General features: G+C 36.8%; 1 protein-coding gene across 1 annotated transcript in view; it reads right to left on the bottom strand.

Annotated features, from left to right (window-relative positions):
* IARS2 (isoleucyl-tRNA synthetase 2, mitochondrial) overlaps positions 1–18,813 on the bottom strand; it is a 42,447-nt gene that overhangs the window by 4,809 nt on the left and 18,825 nt on the right. Inside the window, exons 13-20 of the mRNA XM_055419877.2 lie at positions 8,507–8,609; positions 7,782–7,875; positions 5,688–5,796; positions 4,601–4,703; positions 3,587–3,712; positions 2,840–2,971; positions 1,931–2,037; positions 630–775 (exon numbers count right to left, since the gene is read on the bottom strand). Coding sequence (XP_055275852.2) covers positions 630–775; positions 1,931–2,037; positions 2,840–2,971; positions 3,587–3,712; positions 4,601–4,703; positions 5,688–5,796; positions 7,782–7,875; positions 8,507–8,609 — 920 coding nt within the window. The remainder of the gene's footprint in view (positions 1–629; positions 776–1,930; positions 2,038–2,839; positions 2,972–3,586; positions 3,713–4,600; positions 4,704–5,687; positions 5,797–7,781; positions 7,876–8,506; positions 8,610–18,813) is intronic.

Genomic DNA, 18,813 nt, shown 5'->3' on the forward strand with positions numbered 1-18,813 from the left:
AGTTTCAGCTTTAGCATCAGTCCTTCCAATGAACACCCAGGACTAATCTCCTTTAGAATGGACTGGTTGGATCTCCTTGCAGTCCAAGGGACTCTCAAGAGTCTTCTCCAGCACCACAGTTCAAAAGGATCAATTCTTCGGTGATCAGCCTTCTTCACAGTCCAACTCTCACATCCATACATGACCATGGAAAAAACCATAGCCTTGACTAGACGGACCTTGATTGGCAAAGTAATGTCTCTGCTTTTTAATATGCTATCTAGGTTGGTCATAACTTTCCTTCCAAGGAGTAAGCGTCTTTTAATTTCATGGCTGCAATCAGCATCTGCAGTGATTTTGGAGCCCAAAAAAGGTATACAAGAAAAAGTGATTTCTCAGTATAGTCAAGCTGCTAATATATTTCAGAAAGCATTCTAAAGTGGCTTGAAAGACATGCTGAAATTCATCCTACTCCTCTACACACAGATGAGATGCAGAAACCACAGTTACTAAATTGAGACGCATCATGCCACAAAGCAGTCACGGTATTAATCGATGAGTATGTGCCTCTTATTTGAAGCAGATAAAAGGAGAAGCTGCACCCTCAGCCAGGGTCTTTCTCACTCAGAGAACAAATCAGTATCTCTTACCTTTAATATAGGGTATGTGCTGGAATACCTCTTCAGCCAAGTGAGGAAGAATGGGAGCAAAAGAGCGAACCATTACATCCAAAATTTCAGCTAATGCAGTCTGACAAGAGCGTCGTTTGGGATCATCTGCATTTTCACAATAAAGCCTGGACAAGAACAACTTATTGAGCGGTTGACAACATGCTGTACACAATCACTGCCAAGGTGGGACCGGCCTCAGGCTGAGCTTCTTCTGACGGTGCCTAAGCCTATGGCTCTAACCGTCTTCTAAGTAAAGGATAAAATATTCCATCATACAGCTCTTCTGACTCATCCCCTATTCCACCTGACTCCTTCCCGGTGTGCGCACCTCCTCAAAAACTCAAAGCTATGCTATGTACAGTTCTGTTTTACAGATCGATAATAGCCAGAATCTAGACAACTTAGTGAAAGGAAAATTAGTAAGTCAGTTGATGGTATTCAAGATTCGAGTACCTAGTCCTACAGGTTTCCCTGGTGGCTCAGGTGGTAAAAGAATCTGCCTGCAATGCAGGAGGCCCAGGTTTGATTCCTGGGTTGAGACGATCCTCTGAAGGGGAGCATGGCAACCCACTCCAGTATTCTTGCCTGGAAGGTCCCCATGGACAGAGGAACCTGGTGGGCTACAGTCCACGGGGTCACAAAGAGCAGGACACGACTGAGTGACTTAGCAAGCATGCAGGCACCCCACCCTTATGACCCTATCAGTACGTCAAGGGAAGGACTGGGATTTGTAATCCCAGTAGAAGGTCCCGGAGGTGCTGATGAGTGGGGCTGGCACTTCACACTGGCTGAGTTACTACAGGAGCAAAACATGAAGACAGCATGCAGCCTGCCTCTAAAAGGGCATCACCGATGTTATATGATGTTGTTATATTAATAATTACCTGAGTATTTCTCCCGCCTGAAGGCCAGCAAACTCCTGAGAACAAGCACTGTGTTCATGACCTCACAGTCACAGCTACTACTTATTGAGGACTTGCTTTGTCAAACACAGCACTGAGTATGCTACTTACATTGTATCTTTTCATTTCTACTTTCTGAGATAGGTATTATCATCACCATTTTATGAATAAGAAACTGAGATTATAGGATAAGTTGCCTCAGCTCATCAAACTAGCAAGTAGCAGGGTGAAAATGCCCAATCAGACTTGACTCAAGAATCCAACTTCTTAATAATGGCCCAGGCCCCCCACTGCTGGCCTCTGCTTTCCAACATTTGTCAAGCCGAGTAGACAGTCACGCACTGTTTGTTAAGCATTTCAATGTTCAGTTATACATACCTGTCTTTGATTATGCTGAAATAAAAATTGGAGAGTTCCCTGGTATAAAATGCTTGTAACAGCCGAACAACCTTTCCAAAGTCATACTGCTTATATGAATCATTAATCTAGGGAACAAAACCAAAATAAATTTGGAAGCTGGGATAAGCAAATAAAAATGCAAGTCATCATGAGCAGAATATGTTCCTTTTCAAAATACGTTTCAGAGGCAGACCAAACACAAAACAGGAAAAATGTGAGAGCATTTAAGGATCTTCGAAATATCATTTCTGGATATGAAAGGCTACTATCCTCAGAAAAAACAGAATAATTTACCCTGGGCTCTACAAAAGAACAGGCATCAAATGAAAAGATCAAGTTTTAAGTGATGAAACAGCACTGTTCTCAAACAGCAAAGGGAAAAAGATACCAATGTTCCCTCATTTATGACAGAAAAGTATAACTAGGCAAAAGTCTATATGTACGACTCTGACTTAAGTGGAAGGAATTTCAATTTTTGAGAAAATACAGATTACTTGTGTTTATATATGAGTATTTTACAAGACACCTAAGAATTGTCATTTCAGTTGCTGCTATACTTGAGATACGTATTTCTATACCTCTCCAGACAAAAGTACATCTCAACTTTATTCCTTCTTATACATGGAGCTGATTTTCAGAGGAATATGTGGCCTGAGGAGAAGCCTGGCCTACTTTTGCCACCAGGCACACTACTCTCGTCTTTTCTGAGAAACCAGAAGAATTCTAAGACTTCATACCCAGTCAACCTAGGGACATGTGGAACTGATCAAGTGTAACTTTCCTCAGCGCTTTAGTCACTGTTTCTAACACAGGTGGTTTCACTCAACACGCAACTCAGACTTCAACACACAGTGTGCCGCCTCCGACAGCGCATTAATGCTCACTCACCTTGTTTGCCAAGTCCTGCAGCAGGTGCAGCATGTACTGGTCTATGACGTGCATGCTGTCGACGGGGATGGAGTCTGTTTCTGGGCAGAAACCGGCCACATTGCCCAAAAGGAAGCGGAGTGTGTTCCTCAGCTATAAACATCAAGAAAAAAGAAACATGTGGTCAAAACACGATGAGTCCTTCAATTAGTCCTGAAACTGCTTTATGTTTCTATAATTTTTATCCCACTCATGTGACTTTCCTAATGGGATACTTTATTTTTATTTCATTCCTTTTAAATAAGACTATTTAAGTGCAAAAGAACACCATCTCATTTCAAAAGCCCAGTTATAGAAACAACCATTGTAATTTATCAATAAAAACTGAGTTTTATCTTTCTTGAAAATTTTAGGGCAGATCACCTGTCAGTGGCCCATTCTGTTCATCAGTGTAGGTGAGAACGTTGTGTCGGTAAAAATAAATGGAATAAATGTGAATGGTCATTGAGCACACAGAAAGTATATTAAAATTTCTATAACTACATATCATAATATAAAAAAGATAGCATATAAAAGTTTTAACATTACTACTTATATTTCTAAACAAATAAATGACCACACGGTATTTTGTAGAGCTCACAACATGTGGAGAACTCATTTTCATTCATTTGTGCAAGTGCCAACAAAACGCGCCTCATGATTTTAACAGGGACTCGGTAAACTTCTCATTCAGAAAGAGTAAGGACCAGAAAGAGGAGTGATCCTGACCTTGCTAATGTCATCTCTGGCAGCATTCAGTAGAGATGGACTAATTGTGACTTCAGTGAAGACGTTGGACTCGGCAACCCACCAGCGAAGCACATCAGCACCATAGGGGGGCTCTTTGCTGTGATCCTTTACATTGAGGGGGAAAAAAAAATACCAATAAATAAATAGCTTTCGATGACAATTTGGTGAACAGATGTTTCAGGTAAGACTCCTATTCTGAAATGCTTGAATACAACATGAGCATAAAATGTACCTGTACTGTAATGAAATAAGCTAACAATTTCAGAGATCAGACTGCATCTAACAAAACAACACAACTGGAAAACCGGGGAGTATGGCCTGCAGCCTGGTTCAATGTCTTCCCTGAGATATCTGTAAACAGCTAATACGGCAGGCAGGCAGTCAGAGTACTGCCCTGGATGCCCCTGTGATAGGCGAGTGGACGGGGTGGACGGGGAGGGGTGCTTTCCCTCTCAGTATGCCCAAGCTACTCTGACCAAGAGATGTGGTTACTGGACTCTAGGAGGGTGGTTAAAAGCTGACAGGGTTAAAGAACAGATAAGCAGTATCTTTTCTGAAAGCAACTCCAAAATAAAGCAAATTACCAGCAGCCCCAGATTTGATATTGAATAACTTCTTTAAAGTGTGTAATTTCCAAGAATGAAAGTTGCTGACTCTTTTTTATTCTTATACTGTTTCTACTTAACTGTAAAACCATAGTTTATATAGAGTTTTAAAGTCCAGACAATTAAAAAAGGGACAGCATGAACCTAACTGGAGATTCAGACCTGAAATAAGTCAAAAGAGCCACAACAATCCCAATCCTTCACATTTTCAAAAAGGTTACACAAAATTTAAGAGTCTAGATTTAAAACATGGTAAGGCATTTGCTACAAGTATAAAAATCAGTTTTGTGAGTTTTCTTTTTACATTGAAGTAACTATATTAAGGGTCTTGCTGCCAAATTAAGAGCTTTAAAACAAAAATAAAATGAGTTTTTAGGGAACCACTTACTTGTCCTCCATTGATGACAACATCAGGATCAATGACATTCCCAAGAGACTTGGACATCTTTTCTCCCTTTTCTCCAAGGGTAAATCCATGAACAACCACTGTCCTAAGAAGACAAATGAGCTACTATACTAATAAACACAATTATGATGGACATTTTGAAGATGACTTATAGCTTAAAAAGAGTATCCTAGTTTGAAACAAAAATAAAACATTTTTCTTGACAGATTATATGAAAATTTTTCTTCAAAGTATAATTCTAAGCTGCTTATTTATCCTGATTACTAAATACTAAGCTCTCTATACACAGAAAATATTTTTATGCTTACATTCACTAAACAATTGTCTCCTGATCATCTATAATGTACTGATTTTGATCATTAAAGCTAACCAAGTATGTCTTAAAAAAATTATCACCACAAAATTATCTTTGTTAAAAAAGGCAATTTGAGAGAAATATATCTACTGTTCCATCAACTTGTAAAAGCATGTTATACTAAAAACATAAACATGCCCATTACTCTGAGAACAGTTTTCATTGTGAGATAGCAAAAATCTTAAGCCATTTAAGAATCCTTCTGGGTAGAACCTTTATCCACATATTTGAATACGGAAAAGCTATTATCTAAAACTAAATAAGAACCCACTAATTTAATAACATTCACTAAAAAAATGTTTCAGTTCATTAGCCACTTGCGGAAATTACAAATATAAGGATATCTGATCAAGACTGTCCTTAAATCAAACTAGAATATCCTCTCTACATCGATTCGTGTCGAGTCTACCACATTTAAAGGTCAAGCTCTCCGTGGGTTTCTCTACTACGCCAGTCAATGCTGGTTTTACTTCTCCTGGACTTAGGATCTGTATCAGAGTGAAAGAACTTTTCTGTATTACTGTCTCCTTTGTGTCTTTTTTTTTTTTTTTTTACTTCAAACTTATTTCTCTCATGAGATTGAAGACAGTCAACTAATTAAGGGCAGTGTTTTACCACATACATATTACTCAGCACATATTATTTCACACTGGCAAGTACTCAGCAGAAATACTCAAGGGAGGCTCACTTGGTTAGCTCAGGTGTAATACTTACTTAAAAGGTGACTTATTCCTTGCTGCCACGCTTGTTAATAAAGAAGACTGAAACCAAGCCCCAAGCTGGTCTTTTCCTTCCAAGTACAAATCCGCTCTTTGCTCAGTACCTCCAAAATAAATATGAAAACAAACAAAAAACAGAAATCTAAGTCAATTAAAGTTAAAAAAATGGAAATTAATACTTATTAAAATATTAAAAGTAATCATGTTACCTATCTCTTGTGTCATCCTCCACCCAATGGCCACACTACATTCACCTCAGCTGTTACCTTCACTGTCAATTTATTAACCAAGATAAAATAAACTTTGCAGTATGATCTTCCAAACACACAGCTAAAATATTATCTAAATTAGGAACCAATTCATAATGACTGTCAATTATCAGTATTACAAGTTAAATCTTTATGAAAATAAAATACTATTTTTATTAATTCAACAGTTATTTGCTGAGTAGCTAAGAACTTTATTGTTGTCATTTAATTCTCAGAGTAACTTTAGAAGGGAGTTTTTATAATCAACATTATCCTATCAAGGCTGAAGCAGCTAATGAACTTTGAAAAATACTTCAAAAGCACTATTTCATATACGGCATATGCTATTTTGAAATGCAGGATGTTACCCCAAACATAGTAGGAGGTAACTCTTTTTCCTGTTTATAACACTACTTAACCTACCTACCAACCTTATGGAGTGTTTTCTGCTTACATTTTCAATATAATTTAGGAAAACAAAGTACCTAAACTGGCAATATTTTCTCTTGAGTACAATATTAGAAGCATATGAAATAGCACCTGAACATTACTACATAAAAATCATATTATACATTAACTTATATTTGATTATGAATTTTTATGTACACTTTAGCTATAAAACAGAGTGAACATTAATTTATGCGTATTTTACTTCTCAAATTTCCTAGGTGGAAAGAAAGGCCCAAATAGTGGAACACATTTACCTGCCAGGAATCACACTAATGTCCTCTCAGTAATGAGGCCTACTACCAGAAGGATACCCCAAGTAAAACCTGACCACGATCCTGGTCAATCCATTCAACAATGGTCAGTGGAGCATGCAAGCCATTTTTCCACATTCCTTTGTTCCAGAAAGGAAACCGCCTCATCCCTGTAACCTCCCTGGTACCTGTCTGTAACCTCTCAGTGAGGACTTTTTACCTCTCACCTTTCACTTAGTATCCTTGAAGGCATCTTCTCACATCTAAACACACCCTGCTACTACTCCCTTCTGCTGCTGCTGCTGCTAAGTCGCTTCAGTCGTGTCCGACTCTGTGCGACCCCATAGACGGCAGCCCAACAAGCTCTCCCATCCTTGGGATTCTCCAGGCAAGAACACTGGAGTGGGTTGCCATTTCCTTCTCCAACGCATGAAAGTGAAAAGTGAAAGTGAAGCCGCTCAGTCGTGTCTGACTCTTGCGACCCCATGGACTGCAGCCTACCAGGCTCCTCCGTCCATGGGATTTTCCAGGCAACAGTACTGGAGTGGGTTGCCACTGCCTTCTCCGACTAATCCCTGCCTAATCTCTCCTTCCTCTTTATCCATGGAATCAAAAGCTCACCCTAACCATGAGCAAGTAGAAATTAGTCAGTTGTCTAAGGAGAGAGGGGAGAAATCTGTGAGAAGGTAATGGAGTACCGAAGAATAAGAACGGAAAAGCAGGGTGCCCGAGTTCTAGTCTGACACTAAGCTGTGTGACCACCAACTAATGTGATTCCAATTCAATCTCATGTCCTCTTCTGAAAAATGAGATGGGGTCAGGCTATTTCAGTGATTTCCACTCTTGGTTCTACAGAACTCAATACCTTAGGGCTGCCAAGGAGGTCAAAGAGAATAAGCTGACTGGAAGGAAGAAGAAAATTCCCACCTTTATCTTATGTATTGTGGGTCTATATAAAATTTCATAGAAGACACTGGATTAAATGATTTCCAGTGGCTCTTTCAGGTTTAAAATTATACTATAGTAGGAGATATACTTCCAAGTAAAGTAAAAAAAATAAGTTGTTGATTAGAGATTTCTTCTGATAGCATTAATTTTCAAAACTGCCTGACAGGCAATAGACCTCTTGTTTTAGATTACCTGGAAGAACATTAGACCATGAAGTTCCACTATCAAACCAGATGTCCAAAATATCCTGACCTGGCACGTACTCCAAAGCATCAGGACCACCAACCTAATAAGATAACGTAAAAACATTTTAATTACACAAAGATCGTGATACTTACAATTAATATCCCAAAAAAAAGTCTTAAGAAAATGAAATACAACCATTAAATTCACATTTTACATTGACATTTCTTATGTTAAGTATTTTGCCATTAGGGACAACTACTTCACTACCTCATCTACATGTGTAAGCGACTGTGGCCACCTACACATGTATTAATGTAAATGTAAATTGTGTTCATTTTCTGGCAATTATCTTCCAGTTTGGATTTCTCCGTGTGCGATGCCATCAGGTAACTTGAACTCATGTCCTATGAAGTCCCTGATGCACCAGTGTTAGGTACTGTTCTCCCACAGTCACACGTGTCTCTACTCAGCCAACAGAGCAGTTACAATCAATCTTGCCCCTCGGGGAGACAGCAAATCCCCCTCAGCCTCTACTGCTCCACTAAACACCCAGCTTCTCTCGTGAAATCAAAATGTCTACTCTCAAACTGCTCTGGCTCCTAGTTTATGATGACTAAACTCACGAACTTGACGTGATAATATCACTACTTTTCAACTCCCAGGAACCTCTCGTGTTGTCATTAAATCATGCAATGCACACAAAGGCTGTTTAAGTACAAGTGGAAATGTACCTGAGATAAGACTTCTTTTGGAAGAAGTTGCTCTGGGGGAAGAGTCCACCAGATGTCACTGCCATGTTCTTCCACTAGTTTAATAATATGCTCGACGGTTTGGCTATTTTCAGGGGGACAAAGCAAAACTGTTCAAATAATTACTGTGGTTAATACCAAATATTTAAAAAATTAAAAAGTGGTAATATTTTTTCCTATCTGCAGGGTATTTTTCCCAATATGCAAGACATTTTTTCCTATCTTTCCCCCAAACTTTAGTGATATTATCTTCAATTATTTGATTACTTCATTTCTACTGTCATCTTAAATTCAATATAAATGAAATCACATTGATCATAAGTAGCCCTTAAAAGAAAAAGGAAAATAAAGTTTTTTTTAAAATAGGGATATCTCCTGATACCTCTTTTTTGGTTACTAATTGCCCTGTTTCTATTTTCTATCCAAGTACCTATATTCAAAACCTCCTAATTATCTACCAACTCCAATTTCTGCTCAAATTAAGCCAACACGTTCTGTCAGTTCCACCTTAAAATGGTACTCAAATTTGTTCTTTGTTAAGTTACTATATTAGTCCAGTCTCTCTGCCTCCTACCAGTCTGGTGCAATGGTCTGACTTTTCCCCTATTTTCATTCCTTTACATGACACATGTAATTTAATTTACAGGATACATCTCTGCATTCCTAAAATTGCTTTTATCTCAACAACCCTGTCTCAGAAACTTCCAGTGCCCCCTCACTGCTTACAGGACTGAATCCAAATTCATCTGCTGTTCCAGAGCATGGGTTTTGGTAACAGATATCCAGGCTTATCTCTCAACTGCTACTTTTTATATACATGACACACACAAGTAATAAAATTTCTCTAAGTTTTGACTGCCCCTTCTGTTAAGACGAATAGTACAATTTCTATTCAAAAACATTTACTGAGTACTCTAACATCTTGGTCACTGTTCGAGGCACTAGAGTTACAGCAGTTAACAAGGCAGATAAGATTCCCACCATAGTGGAACTTGCTTTTTAGTGATCCTGGATACTTTTGTCAGGGTGACTACAAACTAAATGAGATGATCCAGTAAAACTTAGTGCATGCCTAACACAGAAAAGAAAGCCAATAAATGCATATCGAATGAATACTGAAACTGATCATATCTTTGGGAAGATAAAGATACACAGTTATAAATCATTTGAAAATTAAACTCAGGGAAAATTTTACACTAAATTTTCTCACAGGAATAATATACTTTTAATTTACTATCATAGCTTTATGGACATTACAACTTCCCCTAGCTGCTTTCCACCAAGCCAGAATATAGTGGTCAAGAAAACGGAGCATGTGTAGAGAAAATGGAACCCTCCTACACTGCTGGTAGGAATGTAAACTGGTGAAGCCACTGTGGAAACAGCGTGAAGAGTCCTCAAAAAACTAAAAATAGAGCTGCCATATAATCCTACAATCCCCCTCCTGGGTACATATCCAGGGAAAACTATAATTTGAAAAGATACATGTACCCTTATGTTCACAGAGCAATATTTAGAACAGCCAAGACACGAAAACAACCTAAATATCCATCAATAGAAGAACAGATAGAGAAAATGTGGTTTGTACACACACACACACAATATTACTCAGCCATAAAAAAGAACAAAATAATGCCATTTTGCTTCAACATGGATGAACCTAGAAGTTATCCTACTAAGTGAAGTAAGTCAGATGGAGAAAGACAAATACTATATGATACTACTAATACGTGGAATCTAAAATATGACACAAATGAAGTTATCCATGAGAGACTCACAGACACAGAGAATAGACCTGTGGTTGCCAAAGAGGGAAGGATGGATAGATTAGGAGTTTGGGATTAGCAGACACAAACTATTATATATAGAAAGGGTAAACAACAAGGTCCTACTGTACAGCACAGGGAACCATATTCGATGTCCTGTGAAAAACTATAATGGAAAAGAATATGAAATAGAATGTGTGTGTGTATATACACATATATATATATATATATATACACACACAACTGAGTCAGTTTGCTATATAGTAAAAATTAACACAACACCGTAAATCAACTATACTTCAATAAAATAAATTTTAAAAAAAGAACATGGACCCCAGAGCCAGAGAACTTTCATTTAATTCCTAACCCTATCACTTACTAGTTATGTGACCCTGGGCAAAGCACTCAATATTCTGTACCTTAGTTCGCAAAAATGCAAATAATAAAGTATCATTCAGTTCAGTTCAGTCGCTCAGTCGTGTCTGACTCTTTGCGACCCCATGAATCACAGCACACCAGGCCTCCCTGTCCGTCACCAACTCCCGGAGAGTTATTATGGATATTAATTGAGCTTATATGCAAAATGCCTAGAACAGTGTCTGGCACATATTAATGGGCATTATGTAAGCACTATCTATTATTTAAACTGATTCTTTGAAGTCAGGAAACTTCAGACAGTTAATTTTGTTAACCAATTATCAAAACACATATCACACACATGCATATTAATATTTAAAGATTAAAATATATATACTAAAGTCAACTTTTGAATTATCTTCCTTTCTGCCACACTCCATTAACACAAGTAACTAAGAATGCAGGTCCACAAGAGTTGGTAGAAGTGGAAGGAGGAGTGGATACAAAAAACCTCTATGCTCTTGACCTGGATCTACTTGTTATTAATCATGACCACATATTATGAATCATTAAATCTCTCTAGGTCTGATAATTCAGATAAAATGAAGTGTTTATGAAAAATTGCTGTGGGAGGCAAAAACCAAATGGGTGTTATAAGTTAAATATGCTCTACAAATTGAAAACCAAAATACTTAAGTTGGTTATACTTCAAAGAATAGACTGAAAAAGTATGACGCTACATTTATTTTGAAGAAATTATAAATCATAAGAATGTGTAAATGGGCACAAGTCCATATTTCTAATACAGTCACACATTTCATATGGACTTTAACAGTAAAGATAAAGTTTTTGTGACATGAGACCATAAAACCTTTGTGCAATAACTATCTAGTTATATGACAATATTTAGTTACATATTACTATTTTATATAGTTTGCACAGAACACAATATCAGTTAAGAAAACTGAATACACTATAATAGAAAATCTGAATAAACCTAATGCTATTACTCTTAGAACAAAAAAGAGATACTATCAAAGGATTCTCCAGGCAAGAATACTGGAGTGGGTTCCCATGATGTTAGGATTTTATTACTCAAAATAGTTTTTGTGTGTATACAAGTTTTATATATATATGTATACCTTTATTAATAAAAGGACTTTATAAGACTTCTCTAATTGGATTCATTAAAAAATGACTAAAGTGACAGATAATCTGTTCTGTGCCTTGGGGTTCCTTAAATCTTGGGCCTTATAAGCAAGTAACACAACTAAAAGAAAGGCCTTGAAACTGTGTCTCCCAAATCATGGCTCAATTCTGCTTTACTTCTTTCAGCCTTTCTGGCCTTCCCTAGTGGCTCAAAGGGTAAAAAATCCTCCTGCAATGAGGGTAACCTGGGTTCAATCCCTGGGTTGGGAAGATCCCCTAGAGAAGGGAACGGCTTACCCACTCCAGTATTCTGGCCTGGAGAATTCCATGGACAGAGGAGCCTGGTGAGCCACAGTCCATGGGGTCGCAAAGAATCAGACATGACTGAGTGACTTTCACTTTCAGCCTTTCTAACTCTTTTATGAAGACAAACACTGCATCTGTGAACTCATATTCCCCTTCTCTGGGGTTTGCTGAGCAAAGGCAAAAAGACCCTCAGTACCCATGCAAGATGAAGGCGTGAACCAGAGACAAGTCAGGGCAGCAGGAAGTCTCCAGAGACAACTGTGCTGACATAGCAAGCACCAAGTCCAAAGACCAGAGTCTACCTGCAACTTACTAGATACTGACCGGAATACATCATGTTATTCTTCTGAGCTTCAGTTTCTATGGATATCGGGAAACGCTGGGGGGAGATGGAAGACTCTCTGAAAATTTTAATTTTTTTGCTTTCTTTGGAACTTTTTATTTTGTATTGGGGTATCCTGGGTGTTCATTGGAAGGACTGATGCTAAAGCTGAAACTCCAATACTTTGGCCACCTCATGCGACGAGTTGACTCACTGGAAAAGACTCTGATGCTGGGAAAGGTTGGGGGCGGGAGAAGGGGACGACAGAGAATGAGATGGCTGGATGGCATCACCGACTCTGTGGACATGAGTTTGAGTGAACTCTGGGAGTTGGTGATGGACAGGGAGGCCTGGCGTGCTGTGATTCATGGGGTCGCGGAGAGTCGGACACGACTGAGCGACTGAACTGTTAGCCAATTAACAATGCTGTGATCGTTTCAGGTGAACAATGAAGGGACTCAGCCAGATATATACGTGTATCCATTCTCTCCCCTCCTATCCAGGCTGCCACATTGCCTTGAGTCAGAGTTCCATGTGAACACGGCAGGTCCGTGTTGGTTACCCATTTTAAATACAGCAGTGTGTACATGTCCATCTCAAACTCCCTAACTACCCCTTCCTGCTGGCAACCATAAGCTCATTTTCTGTGAGTCTCTTTCTGTTTTGTAAGTTCATTTGTATCATTTCTTTTTCGTTTCCACATATAAGGGATGCCATGTGATATTTCTCCTTCCCTGTCTGACTTATTTCACTCAGTATGATAATTTCTAGGTTCATCATGTTGCTATAAATGGCACTATTTCATTCCTTCCAATGGGTGAATAACATTTCACTCTATATATGTACCACATCTCCTTTATCCATTCCTCAATCAATGGACACAGGCTGCTTCCACATCTTGGCTAGAAAATTTTTATTCTTAAAAAAGAAAAAAGTCCTAATATTTTAGTCTCCTTACAACTGTAGATGATACTTACATATCCATTTCAGAATGCCTAATCCAACTATAATGAAATTATTTTTTATATTGCTAAATCACAGATAAATTCAACGAAGTTTCAGAATTATATTTTAATTATTACTTAACTATATTCAAGTATTTTAGAGAGTCTGTAACAAAAAATACCCAACAGCAAAGAAAGACTTCAATTTTGCAACTGACATGTTATTAAGGTAACTATTATTACAGAATCCCATCAAGTTTAGTTAACCACTTCTAGCCTAACTAAAGTTGAAGTTTTAATTGCTACATTTTCTTATAAAGATATAGATAGTTTACTTACATATACAAAATAATGGTCCAATATAAGAAGTTTAGTATTGTATTATGTAAACCTTATTTGCAAATATACTTTTTAATTCATAAAAGTCCCTTATTTTGGTGACCAGGAAAGTTTTGTTTTGTTTTTCTTTTAGTTTACCTAATAATACTTACTAAAAACGACGTAACTGCACAATGTTATCTATACCAATGAAAATAATCCTGTAGTAGCTTTAAAAAATCTAATTTCAAAAAGGCTGTTATAAATCAAATACATACTACTAAGAAAATGACTATTTTGTGTTCTTCCCAACATACACAGATGAACAAAAAAAATATTTCTTCTAGTGTATTGAAAACAAATACAAAGCATTTTAAAGAGGGGAGAGAAGCTCTGCCATATTAATAGACCAAGTCTTACTAATATTTAGAGCAAGACTTGCTTCCTTCCTTTTTATCATGAAATATAAAAATATGATGTACTAAATGTACCTTAACAGGCATTTTCTTCTGCAACTTAGCTCTATTTTGAGATCTCAGACAACTGTATTACATATGTTTTTAAGGGAAAATAAAGACAACTCTGAATTAGAGTATAAAAGCTGAACAAAATGTATAATAAATAAGAAAGTGGATTTCAAAGATAAAAACATTCTTACAACCCAAACAAATCAAAATTTAGGTGCATGGAACTGGTATAACAAAGTGAGAACTTTCTCTGACCTATATACTCTGGTGGTCTGAATGTCCCAAAAAAGTTGTGGCAGTTTTAAAAATAAAATTTGCAATAAAAATAAACAAGCACATACAACTTTCACACTTGAGATGACTACAGTGGACTGCAAAGTAAAGATAAATTTAATATTCAAACAAAATCTGAAAAGATACTTCGGGTAAGAAATACAAGTAAATGCTGTACAAGTACTCAGAAAGTACTCATTATAGCACTGTAATAAAAACTGAGAAACAGCCAAATGTTGGGATGGGCTACATTTATTTGATTTTCATACAGAGGGAGTCAGGCAGATATTAAGAGCTAAGCTACTTAGGGTGCTTGGATTAAAGTCTGTGACAGAAGATTCTCATTTTTAACTCGCCCTGCTGATAAGCTCAGATTTTACTAATTATTTAGGGGCTCCCTTTTTTTTGGGCTCCAAAATCACTGGAGATGCTGACTGCAGCCATGAAATTAAAAGACGCTTACTCCTTGGAAGGAAAGTTATGACCAACCTAGATAGTATATTAAAAAACAGAGACATTACTTTGCCAACCAAGGTCCGTCTAGTCAAGGCTATGGTTTTTCCAGTGGTCATGTATGGATGTGAGAGTTGGACTGTGAAGAAAGCTGATCGCTGAAGAATTTATGCTTTTGAACTGTGGTGTTGGAGAAGACTCTTGAGAGTCCCTTGGACTGCAAGCAGATCCAACCAGTCCATTCTAAAGGAGATCAGTCCTGGGTATTCATTGGAAGGACTGATGCTAAAGCTGAAACTCTAATACTTTGGCCACCTCATGCAATGAGTTGACTCACTGGAAAAGACTCTGATGCTGGGAAGGATTGGGGGTGGGAGGAGAAGGGGACGACAGAGAATGAGATGGCTGGATGGCATCACCAACTCGATGGACATGAGTTTGAGTGAACTCCAGGAGTTGGTGATGAACAGGGAGGCCTGGCGTGCTGTGATTCATGGGGTCGCAAAGAGTTGGTCACGACTGAGCGACTGAACTGAACTGAAGGAATGTAAGGAAGATGAATTCTAATTTGAAAACTGAAATTAAATGACGATAATTTCATGAGGAATTTGGGATAGCTCTACAAAGATAAGAATATAATATGATGTTCTAGACCTTTTTTCCTGTAGCTATTTTATTAAACAATCCATCAAAACTGTAAAAAAGAGCTAAGCTACCATTTTTAATGGCTACCTATTAATTTTTAATGGCTACCTATTAATTCTTCCAAAATTGACTTTATTTCTTCTTTTTCATAAACAATTGTATTAGACATCCCTACATTTATCTACCTATATATCTATAGATATATATATATACACATACAAGAGATGTTAGTGTACAAGAGATGTTAGTCCTTTTGCTTCCTTAGGATAAATATTTAGAAGTGTAACTTTTTATTACAAAATTGAGATTCTGCTTTAAAGTTTTAAAATAATTTCTAGTGATATTAGATCTTCTTCTGAAAAATAGAACATAAGAAGTAGTCAAAATTTGTCTTTTGAAATATAAGAAATCCCCCTTGTTAATAAAATGCTATACTTAACACAAACATACAGTTAACTTATAACCTAAAGATCAGTATAAATTACTGTTAATAAAAGTGGGTGAAACCACTTATCACTACATAATCTCTATGCTTCCATCTTAATGCTGCATTTCATAAAGCAATAAGTCCATCATAAAACTTTGTACTTTACGCAATGGCCTTATCTAAATACACATATTATGTGTCCTTCCTGGGTTTCAATCTGTGAAAAAGCACTAGGTAGAACCAGCCACTGTAACATCAACCAATCATTCTGAACTTCGATATCAACTGGGCTGAAGTTTATTTAGCGTGTTACTAGAAATCAAACAGCATTAAGATTATAAGGTAATGAAGAAACTGTTGCTGTCATTTCAGTTCCCTGCATTTTGCCTTTATAAAAGCAAAAATGCTAAGGAGTGTAATATTTTTTTCTTCTGGAAGTCACTGGAATTAAGAATGAGGTAAGAGGCTAAATGTTTCATATTTATTTACTACATTTAATTCTAGAAATCTGGGGTGGTGTCTGTTTTTAATTTAATCCTGTATTTTGAAGACGACAGGAAACAATTTTGGAGAAATTTTTATTTGATGACTATATTGGACTTTTTCACAAATAAGTCATTATTAAGATGAGCAAAAATTTGAGGTAGCTAAATTTAACACTCAAATTTGAAATTCCTTGCATGTTTCTAATGAAATTTCTCATAATTTCTATAAATCAGGGGCTAAGTTTTAAATGCATGTTAACTATTGCATTAACACTTAAATGTTCTAAAATGAAAGAAATTTAATAACTTCTTTTCCTTCCTAGTTTCTATATTTTATATTTATTATGCTAAAGAGTAATTGTCTTTACTAATTAGTAATAGATTTCCACCTAAATTATAAAGATGTTCTATCACAGATTAAGATAAATGCTCAATGATACTAAAGTCAAAAGTGGAATTATTTCTTGAGAAAATACAAATATGATTATAAAGTACAAATGAGAACATTAATTCAAAATAAAAATTAAACATCAAAGTTTCTTATCTACCAGTCTCTCAACTTCTGCAGAAAAGAATAAATCAAGATTTTCTTCTGTGAAACTGCATAAGAGATAATTTATACTTTCATCCTGCAAAGCGGAGAGAACCTTCTGATGTTCTTAATGGCATCATCGATTGTAACAGCAACTCCATATGGACTGTGCATCAATTTCCAGTGGAGATGCTGTTACTTTTGATGGCTGCCGACTCACTGCAATGTAAAAGGCATATTCAAGAAGACCAAAATATCATGGTCACCTTATTCTCACTTGATTCAGGAAAAAAACACAGATATCCTTTCATGCAGTCTTTAAAAACTGACAAATAATTAAGAATTAACATCCATTAAAAAAAAATCAACTGTTATGTCACTTAAAGAACCAAAAATGGAAGAGGATTAGAGTTATTCAGAAATGGTGTACAGGAAAATGACCTATGAATTGACAGACAATGTAACTAAGTCTGTCTGTCATTTCTGTAGGCCAATATTCTGTATATCTCTGCGACTTCAAAATCGGGAATCAACTATACCACGCAAGCAACACAAAGGTCAATGCAGAGAAAAGAATCTGTTACTCACCATGTAAACATACGGACTGTAAATAAAACACAGATTATACCTAAAGAAAATCTGCTTGTTTTTTCTGACAAAGCTCACATTTATTTCACCTATGTCATTGACCAATTGACCTATGTACCATTTTATTGTAGTGATTAAATAATGGTCAATAAACCAGCTTGCTCTACTTACTAAGTACAATTGGTACACTTCAATCACTTCAAGAAAACTCCCTAAAAATCTTGCTCTCTAAATGTGGAAAAGAATGAGGAACAATCCCAGTGTTTTTATAAACATTTCCTTGAAGGAAAACTCTCTGGTAAGGAATTTAAGCAATACTTGTGTAAATTTATCTCAACTTTAATTCTCAGTAGGGGAAATAAGATACTAGTTTTTGCGTCATCAAGCTCTAAATTTTAAAAATAAAAGCAACAATATTTAGGTCAAAGAGTCTTAGCTCCAAATTGTAATAATATTGCAATAACCTTACAATCACTTCCTGATCTCTAACTTCTAGCTTCTTTTTCTAAAACATACTCTTACTCCTCACTCCTACTTCAACGTTTAAACTCCTTAGCCTGGTATTCAAGACTCATTTCAACTTGCCCCCATCAAGCTTTCTTAGGTGTGTATCCTTCTGTTCCCCTCACACACACCCTGCAGCCCCATTACGGTTCCTGTACATGCTACCTTTTCGCCACTCTGGGTCCTCAGCTTCTAATGCCACTACTTGCAAAGTACTTTCCCCCATTTCCTGCCTAGTTCTCAAGGCCTTTCTCAAATACCATATCCTCTACAAAGGAAGCAAACAAATATTTTAGGTTCAAAGCAAATCCTTTAGTTCTCTCTGAGTTGTGCTGCCAGAAGGTGTCAGATTATCCATGCAGTAGTGTTACAAGAATATTTCAAAGTGAAAAGGAACCTTCACACCAAGGATACTCAGAACTACCTAATTTGCAGCTAAAGGTAATTTAAAACACTGGGATTGACAATTTAAAAAAAAACTAAAAGATATATATTCATTAAAAATACCACGTACAGCATACTAATAATGTAGACAATGAAAAGCACAACCTTTTTACAAAAATGATGTTGAAGCCCAAGGCAGGGCACATTCCCCCATGCCCTCAAAACCCTCACTGGATCCTCAACTGATGAAATGTGAAAATACTTCCCAACATGTAGTCAAACTCTTTGTTCATATTACAGAATAACTTAGTAAAAAAAAATCTGAAACAAAATTACTTCCAAAAAAATGAAAATTCAGGATATAGTCCC

This window comes from Moschus berezovskii, chromosome 17 (genome assembly GCF_049115385.1).
Source record: "Moschus berezovskii isolate FMDL1 chromosome 17, NW_MosBer_1.0, whole genome shotgun sequence".
In the NCBI taxonomy this organism is placed as follows: Eukaryota; Metazoa; Chordata; class Mammalia; order Artiodactyla; family Moschidae; genus Moschus; species Moschus berezovskii.